Source organism: Pelophylax lessonae, assembly GCF_965119305.1.
Source record: "Pelophylax lessonae genome assembly, chromosome: 7".
Taxonomy (NCBI): domain Eukaryota; kingdom Metazoa; phylum Chordata; class Amphibia; order Anura; family Ranidae; genus Pelophylax; species Pelophylax lessonae.
Genome location: NC_138774.1, coordinates 115,498,636 through 115,514,355, shown reverse-complemented (window position 1 = coordinate 115,514,355; position 15,720 = coordinate 115,498,636). Strand labels below are relative to the sequence as shown.

General features: G+C 40.7%; 1 protein-coding gene across 2 annotated transcripts in view; it reads right to left on the bottom strand.

The window, feature by feature from the left end:
• DOCK11 (dedicator of cytokinesis 11) overlaps positions 1-15,720 on the bottom strand; it is a 537,932-nt gene that overhangs the window by 353,814 nt on the left and 168,398 nt on the right. For both annotated transcript variants that reach the window (XM_082263555.1, XM_082263556.1), the window contains exons 26-28: positions 4,502-4,627; positions 1,974-2,045; positions 641-787 (exon numbers count right to left, since the gene is read on the bottom strand). In XM_082263555.1, coding sequence (XP_082119681.1) covers positions 641-787; positions 1,974-2,045; positions 4,502-4,627 — 345 coding nt within the window. The remainder of the gene's footprint in view (positions 1-640; positions 788-1,973; positions 2,046-4,501; positions 4,628-15,720) is intronic.

Here is a 15,720-nt window from a genome sequence, read left to right as displayed (position 1 = left end):
TGTGGCTGGACAGGGCTGAACTTTGTACTGAAGGTTACCAATGTTTAGGGCCCTGTGTGTTTAGGGATGAGGTTCCTGGGAGAGCCCAGAGGCATACACTGCTCACAGATGGCCCCGTGGCCAAGGGGCCTTATAGGGGATTTTCCCTCATTTTGGAGAGATTTCTTCTCACATCCTGTTGTGTTTCCAAGATGAGAAGCGCATAGAAAATTCCTCTACAGGACACAAACAGCTACAAAAAATCAATGGGGTTCTTATCATTTATTACTTAAGTCAAAACAAAACACATTGGGTAGAAATGTACTTTAAAACTGGTCACATGGGCAGAAGTATGTCGTTTTCTTAGCTGTTAACAAAACGTACACACCAGCACGCATTTTCATATATACAGTAGCTGTCTTGGGTGGAAACATTCCCCTGATCACCTGGTTCCAGACTGTGTTTGCCTAAAGAGGGGAACATGATGTGCACACTATCATGCCTATGTCTGCAGAACTGTTTAATGAGCCCCCAGTTGTGATGGAGCAGAAGTCACAAGCCAAAGCACAGGTCACAAATGTGTTGCCAATTTCCTAAACTTCTGATTGTGTTTGCCTTGATAACCCCACCTCCTGCCCTGCACCAATCTATAAAATTTTACCTTTATGAAATGGGCCAAGCTGATGTTAACATTCCTAGACTCCTCCTGTATTTCCCCGTACCGTATGGTGACATGTGGTATTATGGACAGCAGCAGAGAATGTAAGACATTTTGGTATGAGTCAGGAAACCTCTGCGGTCGTGGTACCTGCAATAAAAGAAAAGGCAATTAGCATGCAACTTAACCTCTCTTGTAGCACATCCAGAATCCCTGGTCAGGGAATACCTATTACATTTAGAAATAGGAGCATGTTAGTTGTGTTTCCAATGCTACTGCACAGAAGACCAACAGATTAAGGGGGTCCTTTAAGGTAGTCATAAAAGAAGTAAAGTCTTAGCCAGGCGGTGGCCCAGGATGTCTGTGCAAGAGTGTCCCATCACACTCCCAGCCTCCTAACACTTAATCCTAAACCTCTGGGCCTATTCACACCACTGTGCTGCAGTACGTTATAAATGAAGCCCAGGGAACGTAGATTCATTTATTATCTTCTTTTAGTAATTGCCTCATTTTAATGCTTAAAATTGTAATACTATAGAACAGAAAGCACACAAGCATTGTGTGACACCTCCATTAAACATTTATTAAAAATAGTAAATAGTAACTGCCCCTTTAAATCACCACCCCACACACACATACAGTAGAGATCTCTGCCCCTTCACATCACCACCCCACCCCCCCCCCCCCCCCCACATACACAGTAGTGTGCTCTGCCCCTTTACATCAACCCCCCTTCCCAAAGTAGAGCTCTCTGTACATTCACATCAAGCATCCCCCTCTCCCCCATCCTTTAGTGCCAGGTCCTCTGCCCCCTCACCCTGCTACCTAACAGGTACACAGAGCGGAGAGCGGGAGGCAGGAGAGATTGACAGTGGGAGGCACAGTGGCACTGCATAGAGGGCAGGAGTGGTGGCTGCCGAAGTTAGAATTGCATATTAATGAGTTAGTGACTGGATGTTAGGACCGCTGTGTCCTTGCAACCAATTTCCTGCTAGTTAATCTGCAAAGTTATCTTGGCTGCTCCCGCCCTCCATCCACTGGTACTGTGCAAATCTCGTTCTCAATCTCGCCTGCCTCCCGCTCTCTGCTCTGCTGTTATAATGATAATGAAAGTGATGGAGGCTGGGGGACAGAACTAGCTCTGAAATGGAGCAACTGTGGGTCCAGATGGGGCAGTGACTCAGTCCAGATCCGGACTGCGGTCCACCATTTAGTGATGCCTGTTCTATACCCTTGCCCACTCTTTTCAAAACAAACAATCGATGATGCAATTTAAACTCATATATATTCCAGATATGGTGCAGCATTATGCAGCAAAAAACTAATATCAGGTTACCTTGATCTTGTTCTCTTCTATAAGGTACAGTGCCATGGCTTTTGCCAGTGCTTCAAAGAAAAACCAGGAATACTGCAATAAAAAGGAATTAAATGGGTATACAGCTACAATGGGCTCTTAAGAATTAGCTTATTTTAGGTGTTAATCAAAATATTTTCACAATGGACACATTATTGGCATAGTACAACTGAAGTTGAAAGTATTTTAAATCATCAACAGGCAAATCAATAGTTCCCAATAGTTAGTGATTTCAAATACATTCTTGGGTTTTCAAGATTTGTTTTTGAACTTGTACAAGGATTTTGAAGGTTTTGTTAACCTGATAATGACATTAAACCAAAATTTGAGGTTTGGTAGGTATCATCTGTTGCCTTCTTATGTCACTTGGGGACACCAGCAGCAAGATCTGCAATCCAGAGATCCTTGCTTTGTTCCTCCACCCCTTTGAGTTTTGATGTTCCTACACCATGTGGTGTCCCCACTCTAACTTCTGCATATTCCAGTAGATAACGAGGACAGTGGGCCACTTACAATAGATGTGGCAAGTTCTTGTATGGTATAAAAATCTTTAAATGTTTCGTGCTTGGTATTCAGTACCATAAAAGCCCTTTGTCTCCGTGTTTTAGGTAAAGAGCAGGCCAATGGCTATAAGGCTTGCCAGACAGCTGAAAGAGAATACCTTAAAGTAGCAGAATTATGGTGTGGTATTAGGAATACGGTATAACTTCTGATGCAGAGTGTGATCTTAATATGAGATACAGTTATCCTTTCAATGCCTGTAACAACTGTTCAGAGCTGGAAGGAATGTTAGAACTTCCTCAGTGCAGTAAGTTTTCAGTCTCTCACCAAAATAGAATACCCCATTAGGAATGCAGTCATCTGTCTATTGTCCTGACTGTTCTATACAGCCATGATCTAATCTTTTGTGGATCTTTCGCTGCATGTGGATAATTATTCTGTATATTAAATGCTGCTGTACTATGCCTGTTACAGTGACAGGGTTCCCTCTAGTGGTTATGTATCTGTATTACATGCAGCAAGAAAACATCCAGCTACCAGACATGAATTCACTGATTCACGCAATTCATTAATAGCAAAAGTATAATGGTTTATGGTTAATTTATTTTTTTCATTTTTGTAACGTTATGAATTTATGTGTTTTTTTGTTTTTTTAATTATTATAAATCCTGTAGAATAATAATAATTAGCATAAACTCTTTATCAATATAATCAATCAATATAGACTGCATCAAAATTAGGTGCAGACACTTGCTGGGGATATTCAGCTGCCTGGAGCAAGCCTGTATTTCTGGAATGTTGCTGCATCAAAGGTAAATAAGAAGCTTTCATTCAGTTAACTCATCACCATACAACGGTCATATATGCCCCAGTTTGGGTGCTCTTATGCCAGTCACCTCTACCTGATCTATTACAGCATAGAGACAAGTCAACCTAACAGCTATTAGAGGTTTCATTTCCATTTTAGTGATGTAAAGACACCAGTGGTGCCTGAATTTTTGAGCTTGTTTATTTAAATTAGCATTTATTATGCCTGCTAAGCTCCACACATCCCTTTCCATAGCCAATGCCTGTGTCTCAGCTTCAGCTCAGTGCACCTTTTTAATTGCTACTAAGGGGCCATGCATACTGAAAGTTGAAAAGGACACAGCAGAAGTATAAGGTTTGTCACATATGGAGAGGTATGCCAGCAGGAAAAATGTGGGGGTCTATTTGAGTATTAAGGTATTTAAAATCTTTATTCACTAGAGCAGTGATTCCCAGTCCTCAAGCACTCCCACAGACCAGGTTTTGGGGGAATTCCCTTACATATAACAGCTGTCATGAATACCAAACCATTGATATTGATGGGAAGTGATGAAAATACTGAAAGCATGACCTGTTGGGGGTACTTGAGGAATGAGGATGGAAACCATTACACTAGACCGGCTGAAGACTCATGGGAATTGTAGTTCTGCAGGCACTCTTGCTACATGGGGATGGGATTTAGGGTATGCTGCAGAACCCTATGCCCGTTGGCAGGAACCACAAGCAATCTCAACCAGAAACTGATGAGCTCACTGGCCAGAAAAATGATCCTTGAAGGACTGATAAGCAGAGTAGAAGCCTATACTACTATGACAAGGGAAGGGTTGGGTGCTGAAAAAGATTGTAACTAGAAATGAGCTTAAACTTGAGTGGCTGCCAACTTCTGATTCATCTGGTGCAGACACAGGCTGGGGGTCTTCAGCTGCATTGAGCAAGTCTGATCTTCTGATGTGTTGCTGTCCCTATAAGAAGGATGGGGCTACTTTCAAGGTATGCCTGCTCTTCGATTATTTATTGCTAAATATATACTGTATGCCCCAGTTTGGATTCTAATATAGTTTTAAATAAGGAGCTGCACTTTATCAGAAGTGCATTTGCATGGTAGTGTTGCTTCAGCTGTACTCTTTGTATTGTCTGGTATAGCCCCAGCGTGTCACCCTGAAGTCAGCTGATCTCTCCTACAATGAATGTTATTTTAATACCTTCAACAGCTTATTAATAGCCAGGAAATCTGCAGACTGTTTCAGCACCATGATCATTGCTGTAGCCAGAATTTCATGCAGTGCTTTGCCATGAGGAGAATTCGGCTTCTGGGTCTTAAAGACATACTGCAAAATCAAATACAAAAATATATATTATCATTATGAGAACAATAAAATGGTCACACAATCAATAACACAACTGAGGGATTTGAACTCCATTTATTTTTTGATCTTATGAAGATTTTCTTCTTATAATGCTTAATTCACAAACAGAAACAAACAAATTGACCACCTAATAAAAGTCTTAAAGTGTACCTATGGTCAAAATTAAAAATCTTTCTCCCATTATATTTCAATTATTTCTATCCTTCTCCTCCTTTTACATTTACTTCCTTGAACTCTGTGACATGTAATCACTATGCCCTTTTAAGTAGGCTCTGCTGTGTCACTCATCTCACAAAGCCTGCCTTCTGAGCTACAGAGGTGCTTGGAGGAGGAGTTTGAGGTTGCGGTGTGAGTACAGGAATCACAGCTTGCATGCAGCAAGGTACAATGGGATATTAATACATTTGGGGAAGAGGTATAGGTGGCGCTGCCTATATAGTGTGTGCAATCCTCATGGGGAAAGATACCAAAAGAATGTCAAAAAAATGTACAAGTGAAAAAAAAAAATTATATAGAAAATACTATCCCTTTACACAAACCTCATATGAAAACGTTAATAATAAAGTGCAAACATGGAAAAAAAAAAAACAAAAATGTTCATCTAATAGTGATCCAGAAATCTAGAATACTCAAACATGCTGTATCATAAAAACAGTACAGTAATACAAAAAGTGCTCTACGTGCATAAATGTGCAAAAAGGTGTGTAGCACCCTCCTAGGCAGGTGCTAGGAAAATCATAAGGGAGGCCCTGTCTGCTTATCAGTGGGGCCTAATTTTTCAGTCAGGCTGTCATGTGTTTCCAGGGTGTCTGTTGAGTTTGGGGAGTCTCCCCACTGTGTCCAATGGGGGGGTTCCTATTGGACAGTGGAAGAAACCTAACCAATAGCACACCAGGGCTTGTATCTATCCCAGAGGGCAGAATCTGCTGAAAAGTACCCTGGGAGAGGGTATAAGTCTGAGGGGAACACATGACGCAGCATCTTTGGCGGGAAGCAGAGTCCCAGGAGGAGGGTGACGGCTGTCTCTCCTCTTGTCAGCGTGAGGAAAGTGTCCTGGGCAGTCGGCCTAGAGGAAAGAAGGTTGAGCTGTGCTGCAGAGAAGGATCCAGAGTGCTGTGGACCGAGTGGAGCTGCTGGGCAGAGGATTCCAGGAAAGCAGTGTCGTGAGTACTGTAAACTGCCCAGGGGTCTGCCTAGGAGAGGGGACCACTACAGAAGGTCAGAGGGATCCGGTAAACCAGCTAACCAGTAGAGAAGGCTTGGAAAGGGAGTGCCAGAGTCTAAGCCCTGAAGATAAGTGTGTGAAAGAGGGTGCCGGTGCGGGCCCTGATGCGTACAAGTGATCAGCAGTGCATAAAATAGCTACCTCAGCAAGGAGTGCTAAAGGGAGCTTCAAAAGGACTTTGAGTCACAAGGAGGTGATCAGAAGTCAGTTCAGGTGTAACAGGCAGCAGGTCAGCGTTAACCAACGTTAACCGGCATTGTAATTATGAAAAAACCCAGAGCAATGAAGATAAGGAAATCTACAAGATTAGGCAGAAAGAGGCCAAGCAAGTTATAAGAACTTCTAAAGCGCAGGCAGAAGAAAAACTAGCTCAGTCTATGAAAAAGGGGGATAAGACATTCTTCAGATATATAAATGAAAAAAGGAAATTAAAACAAGGAATAACTAAATTAAAAACAAAGGACGGAAGGTATGTAGAAGAGAATAAAGGGCTAGCCGACTGCCTTAATGAATACTTCTGTTCAGTTTTTACATTACAGAAGAAAAAGAAGAAGGACCTTCACTTGAAAGGATGACTAATGAATCGTTTGATGCATGTGTCTTTACAGAGGAAGACGTTCTAAGATTGCTGTCTAAAGTGAAGACAAATAAGTCACAGGGTCCTCATGAGATACACCCAAAATTATTAAAAGAGCTTAGTGGTGAGCTGGCAAAACCATTAACAGATTTATTTAACCAATCATTAGTAACAGGAGTCGTCCCGGAAGATTGGAAATTGGCAAATGTCGTGCCCATTCACAAGAAAGGTAGTAGGGAGGAATCGAGCAACTATAGACCAGTGAGTCTGACATCAATAGTAGGCAAATTAATGGAAACCCTATTAAAGGATAGGATTGTGGAACATCTTAAATCCCATGGATTGCAAGATGAAAAACAACAAGGGTTTACTTCAGGGAGATCATGTCAAACAAATCTTATAGATTTTTTTGACTGGGTGACCAAAATAATAGACGGTGGAGGTGCAGTAGACATTGCATATCTAGATTTTAGTAAGGCTTTTGACACTGTCCCACATAGAAGACTTATCAATAAACTGCAGTCATTGAGCATGGACTCCCATATTGTTGAGTGGATTAGGCAGTGGCTGAGTGACAGACAACAGAGGGTTGTAGTCAATGGAGAACATTCAGAACAAGGTCATGTTACCAGTGGGGTACCTCAGGGATCTGTACTGGGACCAATTTTGTTTAATATCTTCATAAGTGATATTGCAAAAGGCCTCGATGGTAAGGTTTGTCTTTTTGCTGATGACACAAAGATATGTAACAGGGTTGATGTTCCTGGAGGGAAACGCCAAATGGAAAAGGATTTAGGAAAACTAGAAGAATGGTCAGAACTCTGGCAACTGAAATTTAATGTGGATAAGTGCAAGCTAATGCACCTGGGGCGTAAAAACCCAAGGGCAGAATATAGAATATTTGACACAGTCCTGACCTCAGTATCTGAGGAAAAGGATTTAGGAGTAATTATTTCAGAAGACTTAAAGGTGGGAAGACAATGTAATAGAGCAGCATGAAATGCCAGCAGAATGCTTGGATGTATAGGGAGAGGTATAAGCAGTAGAAAGAGAGAAGTGCTTATGCCGCTGTACAGAACACTGGTGAGACCTCACTTGGAGTATTGTGCGCAGTACTGGAGGCCATATCTCCAGAAGGATATAGATACTCTAGAGAGAGTTCAGAGAAGAGCTACTAAACTAGTACATGGATTGCAGGAAAAAACTTACCAGGAAAGGTTAAAGGACCTTAACATGTATAGCTTGGAAGAAAGAAGAGACAGAGGGGATATGATAGAAACTTTTAAATACATAAAGGGAATCAACTCGGTAAAGGAGGAGAGCATATTTAAAAGAAGAAAAACTACCACAAGAGGACACAGTTTTAAATTAGAGGGGCAAAGGTTTAAAAGTAATATGAGGAAGTATTACTTTACTGAGAGAGTAGTGGATGCATGGAATAACCTTCCTGCAGAAGTGGTAGCTGCAAATACAGTGAAGGAGTTTAAACATGCATGGGATAGGCATAAGGCTATCCTTCATATAAGATAGGGCCAGGGACTATTCATAGGATTCAGATATATTGGGCAGACTAGATGGGCCAAATGGTTCTTATCTGCCGACACATTCTATGTTTCTATGTTTCATTAACCAGCATCAAGCCAGCATCAAGTCAGCGACAACAGGCATTTTTCCAGTTGTCACCTTTAATTTGTGCATAGTTGAGCCAAAGGAGTATCCCACTCATCCCTTCTCCTATCCAAGTTCTCAATAAATATAAAAACCTAAAGATACTGGACTGGTCATTGTCTTAGTGCTCACATTTAGAGAACCATGCACAAAGGTACTTTTGTTGCACCCGGTGACCCATATCCAGAAAAACGACTGGGAATCCTGCTACAGATGCAATAAGCAATTAGTCAAATTAATCCATAAATCAATCTTATAATCAATAAATTCATAAGTCCTTATAAAGATTATAAAGTGATTAGTGCAAAAAGCTTCAAAGTGCAGTGTTAGTCTCTTGGTGATGAAAACAGGAGGTGAATCCACTCATGCTCCCCCCTCAAATCCGCACTCACCAGAAGACTGAACCCCTACAGGGGTCAGAAACACCAACAAATGGATTACTGCACGATCCTATATTTCCTCCTCCGCCTCACTGGGTCTGACCAATGGGGACTCTCATCACAGGGTATATGGACAAAAAAGGCATCTCATAATGTAATAAATATATTAAATATATTAAAACATGTCTAAAAAGGAGATAGTCCATATAAGAGGCGATAACAGTCGGTAGAGGTAAAAAGTCCACTTGTGATATGGTGAAATAATAACAGGTGTGACTCTGGTGCTCAAATCCCTCCACCAAGCAATATCTGCCTCTCACCTCCAAAACATGACCCTGCAGGGCCAGAAAGCATAAACAATCTCCACAGGTAACCAACTCGTGTTGCTCCGATACAGGCAAGACCAAGACTCCAGCACTTGTCAGCACAAATAAGGATATCGCTGCAGCAGGTACAACTCACACTCGATTCCAAGTTTCCCAAGATATATAAATAAAAGAGGGGGAGATCTAATGCTCTCTGTTGTAATGCTGAAAGCTTTAATTCACTCAAAACATATTGCACTTACATTGTATCCGAGCATAATAGGCATAGTAGTTGCAGAGTGTGCAGCGTGCTGGATGGTGCCTGGTTACTTCCTGGTTAACAGCCGTAGGACCGATTGACCAATCCCCCGTACGCGTTACGTCAGGTGGGCGTAGACTTCTTCAGCGGGGATGGTGATAGGTCGAAGGTCCGGCTTTTTATATTATCCCTAAGCTCCGCCCACTATGTCACTTCCGGCGTTTCACCATCGCCATGGAGACAGAGTGTCTCCTGAGACAGAGAGATAGAGGGGCGGGCTAAAAGTAATGATATTCATTCGGCCGTGTTTACAATTACATTTGTCACTAAGGAGACATACATATATCTCGGAGATCGGCCGAAGGATCACTTATAACAGCAGACTAATATTGTATGTCTTTCTTTACAGGAAGAACCATTTAGAAACTGCTCAAAGTTTTTTAATATTATTAAAAAACGAACTTATACTCAATCATTGATTTGTACTGTGTTGATCTTATAGGTCGTACGGCTATATTAGCAACCAGACACCAGATGGCAGCACTTTTGCTCACTTACATAGGGAACAGTGTTAAATACAATAATATACATAAAACACATTATAACCACATAAAAACATATAAAATCGTACATAAACCCCAATAAAATAGTATAAAATTTACTAAATAAGTATTTAAAATTTAAATATCATAAAAAGAAAAAACAATGACCATAAAAAATTATCTGTCTGAAATAAAACAATTCAGATCAAAGTCGACATTCAATCCTAGGGGCGTTAAGACTTTAGCCTCATAAATCCAAAAGGATTCGCGACGACTTAATTGTCTGATGAAATTACCACCCCTCCAATGGTAGCTTACTTTTTCAATCCCCCAGAATTTTAAGGTGCTTGGATTTTTATGATGATAATTTTTAAAGTGCCTAGATACACTGTGGGTAATAAGCCCCTTCCGTATGTTGTTGACATGTTCCCCAACACGTACGTGTAGAGCCCGCGAGGTGCGTCCAATGTATTGTAACCCACAGTCACACTCTAACATGTAAACCACACCTTGTGTGGCACATGTTATTAAATTTTTTATCAAATAGCTTTTTTGTGTGACCGTGGATACAAATTCCTTGCGTTTTTTGATATTTTTCCTGCAACTTTTACAAGTAGCACACTTCCCGCACGCATAAAAACCTGCCAGGAAAGGGAATATACCATTGCTCTTCACCTGGGGTGGATCAACTACTCCCGGGGCAACTTTGTCTCTGAGGGATGGAGCTTTCCTGTAAACAAATTTGGGCTGCTCTGATAAGACAGGGCCCAATACCCTATCCTCTCTCAGAATGGCCCAATGCTTACGGATGATTTTTTCAACTTTTTTATGTTGGATATTATAATCTAAGACCATTCGGAATTGCGTATCCACTTCTCTAGATCTGGAATTATCCAAAAGGCGATCCCGACTTGTGTTTTTAACCCATTCAAGCTCATTTTTCACATTTGTTTTATCGTATCCCTTTTCTAAAAACCTTCCTGTTAAAACCTCTGACTGTGTAATAAAATCCTCCTCAGTGGTACAGTTACGCCTTAAGCGTGTAAACTGTCCACGAGGGATATTACACAGCCACTGTCTGTGATGGCAACTGTCAAGGGGGATAAAAGAATTTCTGTCTGTGGGTTTAAAATAATTACGGGTTTTAAAAACACCATCTGCTTTGTACACTTCCAAGTCTAAAAAAATTATACTCTCATATTGCAAATTCCATGTAAGAACAATATTCTTTTCATTGTTGTTTAATTTGTTCATAAACGCTTCCAAACTCACCATGTCCCCCCGCCATACCATGAATAAATCATCGATATAGCGACGGTAACATATGAGCTGTGGGGGCAAATCTTCAAACACAGTTTCTTCCTCCCAGTGGGCCATAAATAGGTTGGCCACACTGGGAGCAAACTTAGCCCCCATCGCAACTCCTTTGACTTGCAAATAAAAACTATGGTTGTACCAAAAATAGTTCTTCTCAAGACAAAACTTTAAGCTCCTCTGAAGAAACCTAATTTGCTTTCTAGGTAACTGTGAATGAGATAGACCCCATTTAACCGCACTCAGTGCATCCGAGTGGTCAATAATGGTGTACAATGATCCAACATCCGCTGTAATCATTATACATTCAGTGGAGCTTGGTATTGTATTAAGTATTTGTATAATATGTTTAGTGTCTTTAAGGAATGATTTGGTTTTTTGTACAACCGGCTGGAGGAAAAAATCTATGTATTGACCCAACCTGGCCGTGATGGAATCAATCCCATTAACTATGGGGCGGCCAGGTGGGTTTTCCAGCTGTTTGTGTATTTTTGGCAGAAAGTATATTATAGGCCTCCTACAAAATAAGGGGTCTAGATACTGGGCCTCTTTATGAGTGAGGACTCCACTCCGTTCGCCTTTAGTAGTTAGACCATGTAGTTCTTCTTTGAACTCTAACATGGGGTCTTTAGACAAGATCTGATATGTGGAGTGGTCACTCAGGAGTCTCAACATCTCATTTTTGTAATAACTCCCACTGAGTACCACCAGACCCCCCCCTTTATCTGCCGGACGTATAACGATATCACTCCTTTTTTCCAGAGATGCAATACCTCTTTTGATACACAATGGGTCATACGCTTTTTTATACTTCAATTTATCAAGGTCACTACACACCATGTGTTTAAACACATCTAGGTGCTTAGTGTCCTGTCCAGGCGGATTGAAGGTTGATTTATTTTTTAGGGAGGAATGGTGGTATGTAGAGGAGGCGGAGTTGCGGGTAACAGGATTAGACAAGAAATATTTTTTAATGCTTAATTGTCTAGTAAATTTCTGTATATTAACATAAGTTTGAAATTTGTTCAAATTCCTGATAGGAGCAAATTTTAGCCCCTTATCCAAGACTTTGAGTTCGTCCTCCGTGAGGGGAACTCCACTCAAGTTATATATTCCTGTACCTATCGTGGCCTCTGCCTTTTTGGTTCGTCGTCCTCCTCGACATCCTCTCTGTTTTTTCTTTTTCCCACACTCTGATTGGCGTTTTCTAGTTGGTATTGGTTCCCCCTCCAATTGTAATTCTGGATTGGGGTTCTTGGGGCTGGGGACTGGAATTGGGTCCGTGGTCCCCTCCATGGGGACCTCCCTTCCTCTAAAAAATATTGTTGGTCAGCATCCTCAATATCACGGAGGGGGGTAAACCTATTCTGTGAAGGTATTTCTGAATAAGGTCTATACTGGGCATAATTTCCCTGTTGGGGTCTGCCTTTTCCTCTCCCTCTTCCTCTCCCTCTGCTTTTTCCTCTCCCTCTCCCTTTTACCACCTGCCAACCCTCACCTCCATTGTTGACAAATCTCTGAGGATAGTTATTATTGGAAGGGGGAGGGTTAAAGGAACTCTTTCTCCCTCTTCCACCTCCTTTCTTATTGTAATTATTCCAATTGTTTCTGGGGGTGTGCTGGTCATGGGGAGCTGGTATAGGGACATAATAAGTTTTCTTATTAGGAACTGTCTCTAATACCCCACTATTACTAGTGCCTTGGGAAGGTTCACTTATTTCCACTTGTGGAGACTCTTGGCTTATATGGAACGATAGTTGCCATTTATATATATCCTTTCCATTAAAATCTGCCAAATCTCGCTGAAATTTATTTTTCTTTTTTTCCTGTACTTCTCTATCCCATTTTTCCATTTTTAGTTTCAAGTCATTTGTTAATTGAGTTAAGTCTGGGTGGTCTTTAACCAACTCCACTTTATCTTTAATATCTTTTATTTGGGTTTCTAATGTGGTCATTTTTTTCTTTTTCCGATTTAATAAAAATACTAAGAGCTCTAAACCCTTATTGGTAAAGAAATCCTCCCAATCTTTTAGGGACTCGTTATCCAATAGACCATCGTTAGGAGGGACATCCCACCTTAAACTACGTGGAATTAGCTTAGCGGCGATGTAGTGTTCAAAGGACACTATGTCCCACCATACTTTAATTTTCTTTTCAAACAAAAAGCCCAGCTTTCTAAATAAATATGAAAGATCCCCCGGATCTTTAGATATGGTTGGTTTGTTTGAAAAGATCTCGTTAATTTTAATTTCCCGTTTTTCTAAATATTGGAAAATCTCCATAATTCTGCTGCTGAATCACATAGATTGAAAACTAGTATAATATGTGTGTAGAAGATTCAGCGCTGAATAAATTAACTTGCAATGAGACCAGCAGCTAACACTCAAGGGCAATCCAACTCCTTCAATGAAATAAATAATAAATAGTGTAGCGCAGTCTATGATAGATTATTGGGATTCAATCATTGGATAAAACACTTTAAACCAATAATAAATATATTAAATATATTAAAACATGTCTAAAAAGGAGATAGTCCATATAAGAGGCGATAACAGTCGGTAGAGGTAAAAAGTCCACTTGTGATATGGTGAAATAATAACAGGTGTGACTCTGGTGCTCAAATCCCTCCACCAAGCAATATCTGCCTCTCACCTCCAAAACATGACCCTGCAGGGCCAGAAAGCATAAACAATCTCCACAGGTAACCAACTCGTGTTGCTCCGATACAGGCAAGACCAAGACTCCAGCACTTGTCAGCACAAATAAGGATATCGCTGCAGCAGGTACAACTCACACTCGATTCCAAGTTTCCCAAGATATATAAATAAAAGAGGGGGAGATCTAGTGCTCTCTGTTGTAATGCTGAAAGCTTTAATTCACTCAAAACATATTGCACTTACATTGTATCCGAGCATAATAGGCATAGTAGTTGCAGAGTGTGCAGCGTGCTGGATGGTGCCTGGTTACTTCCTGGTTAACAGCCGTAGGACCGATTGACCAATCCCCCGTACGCGTTACGTCAGGTGGGCGTAGACTTCTTCAGCGGGGATGGTGATAGGTCGAAGGTCCGGCTTTTTATATTATCCCTAAGCTCCGCCCACTATGTCACTTCCGGCGTTTCACCATCGCCATGGAGACAGAGTGTCTCCTGAGACAGAGAGATAGAGGGGCGGGCTAAAAGTAATGATATTCATTCGGCCGTGTTTACAATTACATTTGTCACTAAGGAGACATACATATATCTCGGAGATCGGCCGAAGGATCACTTATAACAGCAGACTAATATTGTATGTCTTTCTTTACAGGAAGAACCATTTAGAAACTGCTCAAAGTTTTTTAATATTATTAAAAAACGAACTTATACTCAATCATTGATTTGTACTGTGTTGATCTTATAGGTCGTACGGCTATATTAGCAACCAGACACCAGATGGCAGCACTTTTGCTCACTTACATAGGGAACAGTGTTAAATACAATAATATACATAAAACACATTATAACCACATAAAAACATATAAAATCGTACATAAACCCCAATAAAATAGTATAAAATTTACTAAATAAGTATTTAAAATTTAAATATCATAAAAAGAAAAAACAATGACCATAAAAAATTATCTGTCTGAAATAAAACAATTCAGATCAAAGTCGACATTCAATCCTAGGGGCGTTAAGACTTTAGCCTCATAAATCCAAAAGGATTCGCGACGACTTAATTGTCTGATGAAATTACCACCCCTCCAATGGTAGCTTACTTTTTCAATCCCCCAGAATTTTAAGGTGCTTGGATTTTTATGATGATAATTTTTAAAGTGCCTAGATACACTGTGGGTAATAAGCCCCTTCCGTATGTTGTTGACATGTTCCCCAACACGTACGTGTAGAGCCCGCGAGGTGCGTCCAATGTATTGTAACCCACAGTCACACTCTAACATGTAAACCACACCTTGTGTGGCACATGTTATTAAATTTTTTATCAAATAGCTTTTTTGTGTGACCGTGGATACAAATTCCTTGCGTTTTTTGATATTTTTCCTGCAACTTTTACAAGTAGCACACTTCCCGCACGCATAAAAACCTGCCAGGAAAGGGAATATACCATTGCTCTTCACCTGGGGTGGATCAACTACTCCCGGGGCAACTTTGTCTCTGAGGGATGGAGCTTTCCTGTAAACAAATTTGGGCTGCTCTGATAAGACAGGGCCCAATACCCTATCCTCTCTCAGAATGGCCCAATGCTTACGGATGATTTTTTCAACTTTTTTATGTTGGATATTATAATCTAAGACCATTCGGAATTGCGTATCCACTTCTCTAGATCTGGAATTATCCAAAAGGCGATCCCGACTTGTGTTTTTAACCCATTCAAGCTCATTTTTCACATTTGTTTTATCGTATCCCTTTTCTAAAAACCTTCCTGTTAAAACCTCTGACTGTGTAATAAAATCCTCCTCAGTGGTACAGTTACGCCTTAAGCGTGTAAACTGTCCACGAGGGATATTACACAGCCACTGTCTGTGATGGCAACTGTCAAGGGGGATAAAAGAATTTCTGTCTGTGGGTTTAAAATAATTACGGGTTTTAAAAACACCATCTGCTTTGTACACTTCCAAGTCTAAAAAAATTATACTCTCATATTGCAAATTCCATGTAAGAACAATATTCTTTTCATTGTTGTTTAATTTGTTCATAAACGCTTCCAAACTCACCATGTCCCCCCGCCATACCATGAATAAATCATCGATATAGCGACGGTAACATATGAGCTGTGGGGGCAAATCTT